The sequence below is a fragment of the Passer montanus genome, unplaced genomic scaffold (genome assembly GCF_014805655.1).
Source record: "Passer montanus isolate IOZ18808 unplaced genomic scaffold, ASM1480565v1 scaffold43, whole genome shotgun sequence".
In the NCBI taxonomy this organism is placed as follows: domain Eukaryota; kingdom Metazoa; phylum Chordata; class Aves; order Passeriformes; family Passeridae; genus Passer; species Passer montanus.
In genome coordinates, this window is record NW_024369151.1 from 1,529,873 (window position 1) to 1,545,957 (window position 16,085).

The 16,085-nt window shown below is 53.4% G+C and overlaps 1 protein-coding gene across 2 annotated transcripts in view; it reads left to right on the forward strand.

The window, feature by feature from the left end:
- The window catches only part of PNPLA7 (patatin like phospholipase domain containing 7), a 128,348-nt gene extending 112,780 nt beyond the window's left edge, over window positions 1–15,568 (forward strand). For both annotated transcript variants that reach the window (XM_039719923.1, XM_039719924.1), the window contains exons 32-36: window positions 2,008–2,160; window positions 5,019–5,126; window positions 9,103–9,187; window positions 13,699–13,802; window positions 14,785–15,568. In XM_039719923.1, coding sequence (XP_039575857.1) covers window positions 2,008–2,160; window positions 5,019–5,126; window positions 9,103–9,187; window positions 13,699–13,802; window positions 14,785–14,862 — 528 coding nt within the window. In that variant the 3' untranslated portion in view covers window positions 14,863–15,568. The remainder of the gene's footprint in view (window positions 1–2,007; window positions 2,161–5,018; window positions 5,127–9,102; window positions 9,188–13,698; window positions 13,803–14,784) is intronic.
- The last annotated feature ends 517 nt before the right edge of the window (window positions 15,569–16,085 follow it).

Consider the following 16,085-nt stretch of genomic DNA (forward strand, 5'->3'; position numbering starts at 1 on the left):
TTCCTGATACCCAGCCTATATCTCCCTTGGTGCAGCTGGAGGCTGTGTGCTCTGGTTGTGTCAGTGCTGCCTGGAGAAAGAGCCCAGCCCCAGCTGAGCACAGGCACCTTTCAGGAGCTATAGAGAGGGATAAGGGCACCCCTGAGTCTCCTTTTCTGCTGAAATTTGAAATCTTGTTCAAAGAACTGGACAGTGCCTTGACACCACAGGGAAGGCAGTGATGTGGGGAGGGACTGGCAGAATTCTTAGAGCAAAGAAACCTTTTCTTGGAGCTGCATATGTTCTGATAAAGTCAGAATTTACTAATTTTACCCATAAAAATAGTAAATCTGTCCAGCTCGCTTTCTGTCCTGTATGTCTCTGAACTGCTGATTTGGGGAGATTTTAGCACTTGGCAGTAATTAAGTACTACCAATCAACATGGGTGTGCAGAGCATGATTTTATTATTAATATTTTCCTTTTGTTACATGTGCTCAGGCTAACTCTGTTCCTTATTCTGCATTTCCTAAATTACCTGGCTCTGCTGCTGTCCCCCAAGTGAATATTGATTTTAATTCTTTCCTCCCAATTGCATTGTTGGAATTGGTCTCAGTAGTACCCACTGAAATATTCCAACTGCCTGAATGGCACTAGTCACCCATGGAAACATGGAATTCCTTCTGAACACCACAAAACACTTTTTTCATTGGTAGTGGTGAAACACTGTCCAAACAGGGGGCTGGTAGAGTTTCCATCTGTGGAGATGGTCAAAACTGAGCTGGACGTGGTCTTGGACAAGCTGATCCAGCTGACCCTGCCTGGGCAGGAGGGATGGACTGGATGATCTCAAGGAGTCCCTGTCCACCTCAGCCATTCTGCAAAATCTCTGCCCTGGCACTGGACAGGTCAGAGAAACATGGAATTACAGACTGGCTTGGGTTGGAAGGGACATTAAAGCTCATTCAGTTCCCCCTCAAGGTTCCAAGCCATGTCCAGCCTGGCCTGGAACACTGGCAGGGATGGGGCATCACTGATTTCTGCCTTGGAGGATCACTGTGCCCCTCGTCTCTGCAGAGATCTCTTAAGTTCTGTATATATTTCACTATATCCTGGAATGAAGTCTGGGTTCAAGCTTGTTGGAAGGCAATTCTGCTCCTGGTGCTGATCATGGACACTCGTCCCTGCGTGCCTACACTGGGACCCAGCTGGAGGTGCTGCAGTGTCAGGGCATCACCAGGTGCCAGCTGTCTTGGTTTGAAAAGACAGGTGTCTGCTGAGGAAGGCAGGAGCCTCCCCTGAAATGGAAAATGTAAACCCCCTCCTACTGAATTATTATTATTTTGAAAATAAGAGGCTCTCAGGCAAAGACGTGGGAATAGGAATAACAGTTCTTTACTAGGAAAATTAAAAATACAAATGCAATAGTACAAAAAAAGAAAATAAAATCCACTGCCAGAGTCAGAACAGGCCCTGACCCCCTGTGGGTCAGGGTGGTGGCACAGTCCCATCCCATGGGGGCTCAGCCCTCCTGCAGTGCCAGCTGTGCTTCTGCTGGAGCAGGGATCCTGCACAAGGCTGCAGTTTTCCTCTGCAGCTCCAGGGCTGCTGGAGATGGGCCTGCTCTCCCTCTGGGAATGCAGGGCAGCAGAAAGCTGCTCCTCTGGGAATGCAGGGGGCAGAGGCTGCTGTGCTGTTCCAGGCTCAGATTGTATCCAGGTAGGAATGCTTGGCTCCTGCCCTGGGCAGAGCATCTCCCCATGGGATGCTGGAATTTGATCAGCCCTGCAGGGACACTCAGTGGCCATGGACAGCAGAGATCTGCTGGAGGGAGGATTGGCTGTGGGAGAGAGAAAGAAAAAACTGCCCCATGAACAGAGGAGAACTGCCCCACCTCTGACAGATGGCAATGGAATAGACACCCCCATTTCCAGCCTAAGACACCAGCTCACTTCTCCCCCGTGGTGAGCACACCGAGCACGTTCTGAAACCCACAGGAGGAACTGAATTTGTGCATTTGTGCCGGGCAGGTGCTGAACATGGCCGAGATCCAGACTCGGCTGGCCTACGTGTGCTGCGTGCGGCAGCTGGAGATGGTGAAGAACAGCGACTACTGCGAGTACATCCGGCCCCCCATCGACCGCTACGGAACCCTGGACTTCGGCAAGTTCGACGAGATCTGTGTGAGTGCCCCTGGGCAGCCCAGGGCCCTGGCCCTGCTCCTCACAGCCCTGCTCCTCACGGCCCTGCTCCTCACGGCCCTGCTCCTCACGGCCCTGCTCCTCACGGCCCTGCTCCTCACGGCCCTGCTCCTCACGGCCCTGCTCCTCACGGCCCTGCTCCTCACGGCCCTGCTCCTCACGGCCCTGCTCCTCACGGCCCTGCTCCTCACGGCCCTGCTCCTCACGGCCCTGCTCCTCACGGCCCTGCTCCTCACGGCCCTGCTCCTCACGGCCCTGCTCCTCACGGCCCTGCTCCTCACGGCCCTGCTCCTCACGGCCCTGCTCCTCACAGCCCTCTCCTCACAGCCCTGCTCATCGCTGCCCTGCTCCTCACAGCCTTCTCCTCACGTCCCTGCTCCTCACAGCCCTGCTCCTCACTGCTGTGCTTCTCACGGCCCTGCTCCTCACGGCCCTGCTCCTCACGGCCCTGCTCCTCACAGCCCTCTCCTCACAGCCCTGCTCCTCACTGCCCTCTCTTCACAGCCCTCTCCTCACGGCCCTGCTCCTCACTGCCCTGCTCCTCACGGCCCTGCTCCTCACGGCCCTCTCCTCACGGCCCTGCTCCTCACGGCCCTGCTCCTCACGGCCCTGCTCCTCACGGCCCTGCTCCTCACAGCCCTGCTCCTCACGGCCCTGCTCCTCACTGCCCTGCTCCTCACTGCCCTGCTCCTCAGAGCCCTGCTCTTCACTGCCCTTTCCTCACAGCCCTGCTCCTCACGGCCCTGCTCCTCAGAGCCCTGCTCCTCAGAGCCCTGCTCCTCACAGCCCTGCTCCTCACAGCCCTGCTCCTCACAGCCCTGCTCCTCACTGCCCTTTCCTCACAGCCCTGCTCTTCACAGCTCTGCTGCTGCTAATTAGTGCTGCAGCCGGTGCAGAGCGAGAGGAGTGCGTTGGCAGAGTGAATAATTGACACTCAATAATGCTGTGGAATGATATCCCAGCCAGGAGATTGGATTAGCAGCAGGAATTGAGTTAGTAATCTTGATTCTCTAATGACCTGTGAAGGGATGGGTTGCCTTGCTCTGTTTCATGGCAGTTCGGGCTCAGCTGCTTGGTGAGAGCTGCTCTGGGCAGTTTTGGGGTTTGGCACTGCTGTGGGCTGGGGTTTGTCCTCACTTTCTCCTCCTCCTGGAGTTTGTTGTAGCATGAAAGGTTTGCAGAAATCTGTCAGGGAGGCCTTGAATCCTGGAAATGGAGGGAAATGTGAAAGTACCTAGTTCTGTGAATGTTTGAACACTTCTGTGAGTAAAACATCATCCACAATTCCTCTGCACCCCTTAGAGGGTCAGGAAGTGGCACCAGTGTCAGGGTGTTGGAGAAATGGTGCTGCCAGGTCAGACATCACTGGCACTGGGTTGTGTTTGTTTGTGTCAGAGCCCAGCATGGGCATCGCTGGCTCCAGGTGTGCAGGGAATTGTCGTGGTAACATAATCCAGTGTTCACAGCAAAAATGTCCCTGCTCAGGCAGGACAGCAAAAGCCATTCTGGCTCAATGTCTCCTGTTAAGAAAATTATTTTGCTGCCTCCTTCCATTCTTTGCCATTTTAGCCCTGCAGGCATCTTCCATGCCCAGATATTCCTGCAGAGCTTTACTCCTCTCCAGGCTGGAAAACCACCACTCCTCCTTGAAGTCAATCTCCATTACACTTCAGTGAGAAGCCGTGATGCTCCTTAGCCTGCAGACTGATCTCTCTGGTCCTGGCTTAGCAAACACTGACCAACCCCTGGAGCCCAGCTTAGCCCTGCAGATTCTCATCTGAGACACTCCTTAGGACACACAGCAGCTCCTCCAAACCAGCAGCTGATTTCCCCAGTGTATATATTTCCTTTGGGATATTTGGTGCCTCTTGGCTCCTGGGCAAACACTGCTGTCTGCTTGTGGATCTAGGACTTTGCTGATAAATAATTCTTTGTTCTTTGCCAGCTGGAGAGCCCTGGCTGATGTGAACACCCTGACAGACAGGTGTAGTAGTTCATCATGGGAGCAGATCGTGAGCTGTCACATCCCTGCTCTGTTCTAATGTGCTGCTGTTAAAGAGATGTAAAAGCACCAGGCAAATTTTGTCAGTGCAATAAAACCTGAGAGAAGGACAGTTCCTCACAAGTGTCACTGGCTGTGAGCAGGTTCTTGGCACCAGACACTGCAGGGATGGATGGAGGGGCAGCACCTCCTGCATCCTCATTCCCTGCAGCACAGCTCAGTAACCTCTGTGCACAAGGGACCTTTAAACTGTGCTGTCCAAAGGGAAGGAGAGGCCAGGCATTCCTTTATCCTTAGGGGCTGGGAAGTACTGAGGGGGTTAATTTCAGCTGTATGCCTGGATTTTACAGGAAATAGAAATGGGCATCAGCATTTTCCAAGGAGCTGAGATCTCTGCATGTCAAACCCCTCATGTTGAGCCCAGAGCAGGGGTGAGCTTCCTGAAGCTCAGCTTCTCCTGGCTGTTTTGGGTCAGCCTGACCCTGCCAGTGGCAGAGCTGTCAGCTCCTTTTTCTCCCCTTAATCACCCCCACCCTGGGCTGGGATAGATGGAGAGAAGCTAATTCCAGCCCCAAGGAAGGCTCTGAGCCCTCATCCAAAAATGAGAGGAGAGACAACACCAGAGGTTTAGTGCTGCTGCCAGAACCAGGGCTGGAGATGGGATCCAGGACTCCCAAAACCTGTTCCTCTGTCCTTCCCATTTGATTTTTCAACATAATTTCTGCTGTGTTCTGAGAAAAAGAGTAAAACTTGGAGGGATGGGTCTGTTTTTTCCAGTTGTTTCCATGCTAATGGCAGTTATTAATTACTTTTTTTTCTCCTGATTATTTTTTTCCAGGAAGTGGGATACCAGCATGGGAAAACTGTGTTTAATGTGTGGTGCAGGAGTGGAGTCCTTGACAAGATGCTGAAGGACAGGCAAGAGACCTGCAAATCCAAAACTGATGTAAGTGCTCAGGGAAATGCTCTGTGCTCCTGGAGCTGCTCTGGGCTGGGGCAGGGGACAGTGACTGCCATGAGGCTGGTTCACAGCTCAGTGCTCTGGATTTCCTGGCAGAGAAGTTCCAGTTGGTTTTAAGAATCAGTTATCACCTTTTTGAGGAATTTGGATAATATATGATAATATAAGGGCTCACTGTCCTTCCTCTCCTTTGAATCCCTCTGATTTGAAACCCAAGTGCTACAAAGGCTTCATGTTTTACCCAGTAATTCTTTTTTATCGTCTTTTAGAGAGGGAAATGAGCAGTAATTTTTTAGGGGATGGCCAGAATGAATCATAGCTGTCATGAGCCTCACAAAGGGAAGTCAAGTGAGGTGAGAGATGACACTGAGGATTTGCAGCTCTCCAGGGGTGGGTGGCAGAGCACTTTAGCTCAGAGACAGAGAGAGGATGGATGGCAGGATGGACACTGGGCCAGGGATGAGGGGTGGATGATTCCACCCATCCAGGTGCCCTCAGTGGCTGTGAGTCACTGAGGGGTGGAAATGGCTCTGCTGGGAGGAGGTGAATGTCACCCTCAGCTCCAGGGGAACTTCCCAGCATCAGATGGATCTGCCCACACTGCCTGGCAGGGCCAGAGTGGCTCTGGAAGCAGCACACAGGGACTGAGCCCAGGAGGAAACCACTGGAGATCCGTGAGCCTGAGGAGCCCCAGACTCCTCAGCCTGGGGTTCCTCCCTGGGAGCACACCTGGATGAGGAGGTGCTTCAGTGTGACTGCACAGGATGTGTCCTCAGTCCACTCTGGCACCTCTTATCAGACACGAGGGGCTGGGGTTTAGGTTTTGTGTTAAAAGTCATAAGGAGAGGTCAAGGCAGGGAGAATTGTGTGTCTCAGAGTTGGCTGTGTCCTACTTCAGCCTCGCTTTTAGCACCAGCCAGTAAAAAGCCTCCAAGATTTTCAGTGCTGTGACAGACACTTCTTTTAAAGAAGACTGCTTTTTAAACTGCCCTTTTGACAGGATTCAGTAATGGAGGGGAATATTTCACTTAAATCATGCTATCACAGCAGCATGATGGGCATTTATCACACCTACCCTGGCTTCTGTGGCACCTCAGTGCCCTGGAGAGCAAATCTGTCACCTGCTCATGGCAGACACAGCCTGGCCCTGCACTCACTTGATAATGAGGCACCAAGTGCTGATTGCTGAGGTGCCACAGCATGGAAATAACAGGGTTGGGAGGGTGACTCACCAGCCCTGCCAGGTTGTGGAGCAGGAACCACGAGCTCTGTGCATCCCTGGTGCTTCCAAGGACTGTGGGATCATCTGCTCTTCCTCCTAAAACTCCAGAGCCCTCTGAAACTCAATATTTTTGCATCTGACTTCTGTTGCAGGAGATTTATTTCTGTGAAGTTACAACTGTTGCAGCTCCCACTGGGGTATTTTTCTTGCTTTTCTTAGTCCATTAGAGTCACTTAAGTCCTTTAGTGTTATCTTCCAGGCAGAGCAGCTGATATTTTTAACTTGCCTTTCATTAGCAAAGGTTTTGATGCTTTATGTGTTTTAGTTCTTCATCTATTTCTGGAGTGTTCAACATCTGAGAGCTGAGTGCCTTTTCTTATTGTCTCATTTCCATGTTGTGAGCATTGCAATTTTATTTAAAAATACAGATATTTAATCATTTAGATGCTTCTCCTTTGCTTTGATCATTTAGTCCCTGTTTATCTTGTCTCCAAAATGTGAATACTGAAGGCACAAACAACAGGAACCTTACATAAACTTTACTTTGAGCAGCCCTTACTCCCCCCCAGTATGGAATGCTGCAGCACCATTAATTGGGTCTACTTGGGGAAGTTCTGTCTACTGAGCTGTTATTCACAGTCAAAGCTAAATATAATCCACTGGACTACACTTTCTCCTCTAATTTATTTCATAAAGATTGTGCCAAAGATAAAACTTTCCTCTTTGGAAAAAAATAAATACCAGAGAAGTCTGAGAGTAGGTTTCAGGTGGATCTGAGACACTTCTTTGCTTTGTGTTATCTGATGGGAAGATGATTTTGTCCTTAAAAGTAATGAGAGGAAACACTTAAACACTCAGCTCCTGTTTGTAAAGCACCTAATGAGTGTGGGAAGACACCTGGCTTCCCACAAGTGGTTTTCCAGTCCTGGTGCTGAGGCTTTGGGTGCAGCTGCCTGCCCAGGTGCCCTCAAACAGGCTGACCTGGGGACAGCTGGGGACAGATGCTTCTGGGGGTGCAGTCACACTTCATTCCCATCCATCCTCACCACAGGATCTGCTGATGGTTTTCCTGGGGCAGCATTTTGTTCAGCTGTTCATGCAGAGCCCTGCACTTTGATGCCATGCAAAGCCTGTCCCTGCACTCTCTGCCCGAGGGCTCTGTGCAGCCACCTCGTCCTCCTGGGGTCTGGGGTGCAGGGACAGCCTCTGTGGTGGCCAAAGGGTGCACGTGTCCCTCGCTGAGCTGTGTGGCACAGGCTGGAGCTGCCAATCTGGGGTGCAGGGACACAGAGGGTGCAGCCTCTGTGGTGGCCAGAGGGTGCACGTGTCCCTCGCTGAGCTGTGTGGCACAGGCTGGAGCTGCCAAGGAGCTTTTCTTGCCTGTCCTGGGAAGGAGCTTTCTGCAGATGCTGCTCTGGGAACGTTCAGGTTGGATGTTCAAAGTGAGCCTGGGCTGACTCATCCTTTCCAGCAGTTCCTTTACAGTCACAATGAGCTTCCCAGCTTCTTTATCTTTTAAGGTGTGTGTCCTGAGCTGCTGCTGTTCCATTTCTACAGGTACCTTTTCACTCCCTCCAGGCTTTCTCTGCCCCGTTGCTTGTCCTGGATCTGCTCTGTGCTGTGACTGTTCTAAATTACATCAAAATCAGCTACAGATGAAAGGTCAACTGAGAGCACTTTGCTGCAGCAGCAATGGGCTGCTGCTGTGACCCCCCAGGGGTTGTGTGATTCACAGGGTTGGTGTTCTTGCCAGAGGAGCAGAGGATTGTTCATAAAACCCCGTGTTAGGGAGCTGCCCTGGCTGGGAGCACATGGGCAGGTTTGGGTGTTTGGGAACACAACTGTCACAGCAATTCCTGGCAGCCCAGTTCCCTCTGCCAGCTCTCCCCCATCCCCTTCCTCTGGGTTGGGGTTGTTGCTGTGTCCATTAAACTCACTGGGTTTAAAGAAGGATGAGAGGTGTTCATGTGTCCTCCTGGTTACCTTGTGCCCAGCCCCAGAGAGGGAGGGGGGCTGCAGGAAGCCTGAGAGGGCTCTTAAATGCCAAATTGGGTTTTCTTAGAGGAGAGACTGGAGCAAGAACTTCTCAAAATAGAGAACACTCAGCCCACTGCTTGGGTGAGACAGAGTGAAAATAGCAAGGGTTTACTGGAGAGAGGAATTGCAGTGGGAGATGTCTCTGCAGGCTCTGGCTCGCTGCAGCACCTCCAGCTCTGGGGCTTTGAGGGGTCCACAGGGGTCCTGGTCACCCCAGTGCCCACCTGTCCCTGCAGCCTCTGTGGCATCACTCCAGCTGAGGCATGGGCCACCTGTGTGTCCCACCTGGTCACCTTCTCCCAAATCAGAAGCTCCCTAGGGCTGCACCTTGCCCCGCCAGTCCCTCTCACAAAGGGACACTGATGGAGAAAAACACATGCAGTGAGCTCTGTCCATGCCAAGGCCCAGCTCCTCCTGTGCTTGTCTCTGGGGTCTTTTTAATAAGGCTTCTTGTTGTGTGGGTGGAGTAAGAGCCATTAAAAGCGTGTCCCACTGTTGGGAATCCCATCTCTGCCACCAGACCTGCCTCAGGAGAGCTGTTTGCAGGATTTCTCACTGATGAGTAATGACTTTTGAGGGGGCAGCTGTGGAGAATTTGTGCGTCTGGAGCTTTGTCTGTTCGATATCATTTTTGTACAGTCTCAACTTGTTTGGATTTTCTGTGTACATTTGCTGACAAACCTTCACTTCTCTGTGTTGCAGAATGTGACCTGTCCCACCACGTCCTTCACAGACCTGGCCGAGATCGTGTCGCGCATCGAGCCCGTCAAGGCTCCGCTGGCCGACGGTGAGGGGGGCACGGGACAGCTCCTGCCTGCCTGCCAGCCCTCCCCTGCCCTCCCTGTGCTCAGTGAGGGGCACTGCCAGCCACTGCCTGCTCCCCTCAGAGCCCTGACCCTCTGTGTCCCCCTCCTGCCACCTCCTCTGGGACAGCGGGGTCAGTTGGGCTGTCCTCAGCACCTGCTGCCAGCCTCTTACTGGGCAGCTCCCAGGGGGGAATAATCCCTGCTGGAGTCTCAGCTGAGGGAAATAACACAAGTGGCAGCTCAGCTTCCATCCCCTTGGGCTGTCCCGTGCCCTTCTGCTGGCTCCATCCTCAGCCCTGTTGGGCAGGGAGGAGGCTCAGTTAAAGCCCTGCCCCAAGGATGTTTTCCTGTTCTGGCTTAGGGGGAGGCTCAGTTAAAGCCCTGCCCCAAGGATGTTTTCCTGTGTTGGGTTGGGGGAGGCTCAGTCAAAGCCCTGCCCCAAGGATGTTTTCCCTGCTGTCGTGAGTAGGATCAGGAGTGACTCACTGGCTCCAGTGCTTTTTGTGTGCTCCTGTTGTGGGAGCAGCAGTGAACTGATGAGGAGCAGGTAGCAGCTCCTGCATGGTGACACGGAGGGGCTCTGTGCCCTGTGCTGGCCCTGCCCTGCAGAGCAGCTCCCTGTTTATGGAACTCTCAGATCCAAAAGGATCAGAGCCTTGCAGGCCTGAAACCTCTGAGTGTGTCACCAGGGCTGGAGCTCTTTCTAAACAATCTCTTCCCCTCCTCCTGATTCTTGTTCCTGCAGAGGGAAAGCTAAAGTTAGCAGTGCTCCCATCTGTGACTGTTTGCAGAGATGTCCCTGTGGTAATTTGAAATGCTAATTACAATCATATGCCTTATGAAGAAAATATTAATCAAATGTGGTTGAAGCAGCCATTGTGAATAAGAGTGAAGAGTTCATGGTATGTGGTTATTTAAGGCTCAGGCACTGAGACTTGCTGAGATTTAACCAGAGCACTGGGACAGATCCTCCTCTTTTCTGGAGCTCCTAATGATTCCCTGTTAGGCTCCTGCTTTCTGCTGGGCGTGGATGGAGTGTGGCAAATGGACCTGGCACCTTCTGGGCTGAGGAGGGGCAGTGCAGGGGCTGCTGGGGATGGGATGGGATGGGGTGGGCAGGGGCCACGTGCTCCTCACGTGCTGGGATCCTTGGCTGTAGGGTCTGGGGAGGGGGTGGCAGCAGCGTCGTGCACGTGGGCACCAGGCTGGGCAGGATCCTTTGTGTTCTGCTGTGGGTGGCTGCGTGTGGCTGAAGGCACCCTGGCCATATCTGGGTGGCAGTGACAGCAGTGACATTCCTTGGTGCCCTCGGTGCATGAGACACTTGCTAAAGAGCTGTGGGGGAAGGTGTGTGGTGAGGTGAGCTCAGGGGGAGGGTGACACCTCCCTGCATGGCCTCGTGGCTGTCAGGTGGCTCCTCAGGGCTGGTGAGCTCTGGCATTGCTCTGCTGTGGGGGTGAGGGGGCTCTGAGGCTTGTGACCTGGGTAGGGGAGGTGACAGGGAGCTGCTTGGTGGCCTGGCTGTGACCCTGCACTGTCACCTTTGTTCTCCCTGGAAATCCCTTCCTGAGGGAGCTCTTGGATCACAGAGGCTGAGAAAGGCACAGAGAGCACACTGCAGGTCTGGGCTGGCTGAGGAAATGCTGGCAGTAATTTTGTTCTCAAGAAAGCAAAGGGGAATGCTCGAGTTCTGATGGATGGGGAAGGGTCAGCACAGAGGGTGAGAAGCCTGCATGGGGCAGGAGCTGTGTGGGCTTTGTGGGGAAAGGGCAGGGGAATTCTTCTCTTCTCTTGGTAGAGAGGCACACTGAGAGGAGTGACCAAAACCTTTTAAAGGTTTTTAAAAAGGGAGCCTGTGCCTCAGGCAGGGCTGAGCAGAGGGACCTGAGTGCCAGAGTGCTGGGGCACAGGTGTCTCATTTCACAGCAGTGCTGGTGGCCCTGTTCCCTTTCTCCATCCCCACTTTCCCTCTGCCCAGCTGTGGTCTGGACCCCCAGAGCTGTGGCCGTGGCCAGGGGAGCTCGGGTGCCACTCTCAGGGGTGGCTCTGTCACCTCCCTGCTCAGGCTCCCCCCGTGAGGGATTGCTGAGCCCAGGAGATGAAGCACTTGTAGCAGTGGTCATTTGGATAAAGGGATTTGTTGGGGAGAAATGTTCATGGTGGTGTCACATGCCTGGGTTTGCCATTCAGCTGGAGCAGGAGACATCCCAGCACCTCTCAAGGGACACAGTTAGCAGGCACCAGCCACCTCTGCTTCTTTGCTGCTTAAAAAGAACTTTTCTGGAGCAGCACTAATGGAGCTGAGGCTGTGCTGAGCTTCCAGGTCCTGACTGACCCCTCCAGCCACACCACAGCTGTCCCCTGCAGGAATCACCCAAAAGCAAAGAAACACCCCAGCTGCAGGAGCAGGAGGCAGATCTCTGGGTGGGAAGTGTGCTCACCCTGCTCAGGACAGGCTTGGGGACCTTCCCAGGGTGGAATCTCCTCCTGGCTGGCTGGATTCCAGGCTGAGCTCTTTGGGTGGTGCTGAGTTGAGCACAGCAGCAAGGACTTGGTCCTGCTTGGTGCTTCTGGGAGGTTTTGTAGTGCCCAGAGCAGTCACTGTGAGCCTCAGCCTTGATGGAAGGTGATGTTTTGGGATAGCAGGGCCACCTCCTGCTCTCCTTTTCCTCCTCCAGAGCTGTGCTGTGAGTGGTATGAGAAGGGTGGCTCTTGGTTCTGTGTCTGTAGAAGGATGTGTTAAATGCTGAATAGTGCTGGGAAAATCAAGGAATTTGGCTTGATAGCAGCTGGTTTTATTGGAGGTACAAACTCCAAACTCTTGTTTGTGGTGTCTCTTGCTGTTCAGATGAGTTTCCAGTTTCTCTGGTGTATTTTATCAATGATTATCATTAGTGTTTTTAGTAAAAACTAACAATCGTTCTCTAATTATCAGTAAAAAAAAAGAAAAACCCAACAAAAACTAGAAATAATAAAAGAAAATAAAAAAGACTTAATGTCTTTCATTCCAATGTTCTAGCAGTTGGTTGTAGCTATGTGCTAGGAGAAAAGGCTGTGGAACAGACTGTGCTGTTGTCTTCAGCGTGGAGCAGATGCTATTGATGGCTCCCAGGAGAAATACTTAATCAAGGATCTGGTTTAAACAGGAGCCCCTCTCTTCACCAGTGGGCTGCATCCAGGTATTGCCTCAGAGCACACTGGAATTAACTCAGGAAAGGGGGAGAAGAGCTGGTGATTTTAATGGTAACCATAAAGGGTCATTTTCACACCTTCAATGCATCCTGCAGCTCTGGTGCCAGCAGAGGAAGGTGCTGCTGCCAGGGGCTCTGCTCGCTGCCCTGGTGTCACGGGTGGCTGGGACAGGCTCTGCAGGCCTGGGGGGAGCTGGCACCAGCAATGGCTCCCCCAGCCCAGCACATCCCTGGAGCTGCTGTGGGGAGCCAGCCCTGGTGCAGGGGGAGTCATAAAAGGGTTTGAGTTGGGAGGAAGCTTAAAGCCCATCCAGTGCCACCCCTGCCATGGCAGGGACACCTTCCACTGTCCCAGGCTGCTCCCAGCCCTGTCCAGCCTGGCCTTGGGCACTGCCAGGGATCCAGGGGCAGCCACAGCTGCTCTGGGCACCCTGTGCCAGGGCCTGCCCACCCTCCCAGGGAACAATTCCTAATTCCCAATATCCCATCCATCCCTGTCTTCCTTAAGGCCATTCCCCCGTGTCCTGTTCCTCCAGGACCTTGGGAGGTCCTGCTGCCTGTTTTGCAGATCCTCCAGGTGATCTCCAGATGCTGGCAGAGGTGTTGGCTCTGCACTGGTGTGTCCTCATTCCATGGGAACAGGCTGGGGCTGGGGCTTTCCTTGCACATCCTGCTGCTGTGCACAGCTCTTGAGACTCCCTCAATTATGTTAATCCCTTGGATTACTGGAGAAAGCAAGTGATTGTCCTCTGCAGAGAGGAAGGGAATGTAAATGTCACTGTCCCTGTGGAGCAGAGATTGTGAGGCACTCAGTTATCAGCTGCACAGCAGGCAGAGCTCACCCTAAGCCTGGGGTCCCTGTTCCCAGAGCCTCTGACCACAGGGAGTGAGGCTTGGCAGCTCAGAGGCTTCTGAAGGTGTCCCATGGGTCTGGTTGGGCTGAGGGGTGGAATACAGCAGCTTTGCTGTGAAGGGCATTCCCCAGGGAGCATCCCCCCAAAACTGTGTCCCTCTGGGAGCTGGCACTCACCACAGTGACCTGAACAGTTGGGCAGGGCTGCTGTGCTGTGGTTCCTTGGATTCTGGAGGGGTCCAGGACCAGCTGACAGAGAGGACGTGGTTTATTTCTATGTGCTGGAGAGCTGAGATCTGTGTGTGAGCAGTCCCAGCTCACTGAGCTGCAGAGAGCTGCTGGCACTGTCCTGCCTGTGCTCAGTGACAGTGGCACTCATTCCTCTCCCAGCTTCCTCTGCCTCTCTGCTTGCCAGTTAAACCCTGTGCTTTGTGTCTTCTCTCTTCAGATGAGTCAGACTACCAGACTGAGTATGAGGAAGAAGTTCTGGACAGCCAGAAGGATGATTACCTTGATTTCATAAGCAACCAGGCTGAGGAAGACTCTGACTCGGTATGAACCCCCCTGGAACAGGCAGAGGCTGCTCATTGTGGCTCTGGCTGAATGGTGTGAGATAGGTGTGTTGGGAAAGATGCTGAGAGGAGCATCTGGGAGGGGCTGCCTGAGGAGGACTGTGCAGAACTGCTTTTTGTTAGTACAGACACTAACTGGCACATGCTCACCCTCCTCAGGTCAGTCCCTGCCACTTGTGGCAAGACCTGGCCACAGTTAAATCCTGGTCCTGCAGCTCTGTGGGTTTGCTCATGAGGTGGATCAGGGCTGGAGAGGCTGAGGGAGCTGCTTCCTCCAGCCTGGGGGAGAGGAGCTGGAGGGAGGATCTGCCAGCAGGGTGGGGAGGGAGAAGGGGGTTATGGAGGAGAAGGGGTTATGGAGGAGAAGGGGGTTATGGGGAAGATGCCCATCAAAAATCCAGGAGGGGACAGGCACAATTTGTGCTGAAGGAAACCCTCCCTGGGGCCAGTGGGAAGTGCTGCCCTGTACACACAGCTGACACCCACCCTGGGCTGTGTGGGGAGAGCTGCAAGCTCCACCCTTGTAGATATTTGAAAATCAAACCCCTGAAGAGCCAGCTCCAGCACTTGAGCAAGCCCTGCTTAGAGCAGATGACTGGATTTATCTTCCAGAGGCCCCTTCCAAGCACAGGGGTTTGATTCTGTGGGACAGCAGGCCCACCCTGAGGTGACTGTGAGACCAGGTGTGCTGTGGTGTGGCCCCCAGGCTGAGCAGGTCACATCCCTGCTGCTCTGATGCAGCAGGGTTTAGAAGGTGCCTGTTGGGTTAGTCAGGAGCAGTTCCTCAGCGGGAGCACGGGATGGAGGGGAGGGACCCCTGTGAGGGTGTGCCATGGTGTCGGGGTTTTGAGAGAGGGCTGGGCTTACCCGAGCCGTGGTGGGAGAGGAGCTGAAGAGGACAGGTTTTATCCAGCTCAGAGAGGATGCTGAAGTTTCAGTTTGTGCTTGCTTTTCTCCTGCAGGATGAGGAGATGCAGCTGAGGAAGCGCAGGAATGTGCCCGCCGGGGAGGGCCAGAGCAGCACTGGAGAGCCGGGATAGAGCTGGAGAGGCCGAGCTGCCAGCTGGGAGCCACAGCCCAAACTGCTGACAGAGCAGCCCTATTTATTTATTTAATGCTTCACCAAACCAAACAACGCCCAGATGAATGAAACCAGAGTTCATCCTTCTCCAGCCAGGGCCGGGCACTCAGCACAACCTGCACTGGGTCCTTTGGAGCTCTGGGCAGGGGGGCTGCCGTGGGCCCTGCTCCTTCCTACACGTGCCAGGAGCAGCAGTTCTTGATCACAGACTGGCAGAGGGGAAATGTGCAGTTCAAAGCTGCCTGGATTCTTGCTGCTGTGTTTTTAGGCGCTGTTTTTACTGCCAAGGCCCAAAGAACATCGGGAACCTCCCCCTGCAAAGTGCTGGGAGGGCTCCGGGCAGCAGCACTGGAGAGAGGGAGGGGTTTGTGGGTTGCAGCCTTGCTTTCTTTTCACACGAATCAGGTAACTGTGTAATTAACTCCTCAGTGACTTCCAGCCATGTACTGGTGAGCAATGCTCTGACAGGAGCAAATCTGAATGTATTTCACTTGAAATCTAAACCTAAGAAATCATTGTGAAGGGTGGCCACAGAGCCTGGACCCTCGAGTCATCAGCAGGACATTCACTGATGGATCATGGAGCTGACACTTGCTGGGCAACTCTGGAATCACCACTTGGCTGTACTTGCCCTGTTGAAATAAAGTTATTTTGCTGGATGGAAATATCTCTGTTTCTTTGCATCAGATCCTACAAAGAGAAAAGCTGTCAACAGCTGAGAGCCCAACTCTGCTTATCTCAGATTGAAAAGGAGCACACACGGTTTCCAGCTGCTCACCCAGCAGGAGTCACTCCAGGTATTGTCAGGCATTGGGAAGCAATCTCCAGTGCTCTGTCCCCAGGGCTGGAGCTGTCCTGGCAGTTGGATCCTGTCCAGACACCCCCTGGTGCTGGCTCAGCTCGTGTCACATCTGTCACTGCCATGGCTGCACAGCCAAGCTGGTTCTTGCTTTATGGAAGCTCCAGCTCAGCCCCAGCTGTAGGTGCTGTTGCCTTGAGGGGATTTGTCATCAACCAGAGCACCAAGGACACCCCCAGAGCTGCCTCCTTCCCTCAGCTCTCCTGGCCCTCCAGGCATCACCAGAGCTGGGCAGCACCCTAGGGCCAGAAACGTGTTTGGTGAGGACTGGGGGTTGTAAAATCTGAATTGTGAACCCTTCTCTGCATTTAACCTCCTTTCCT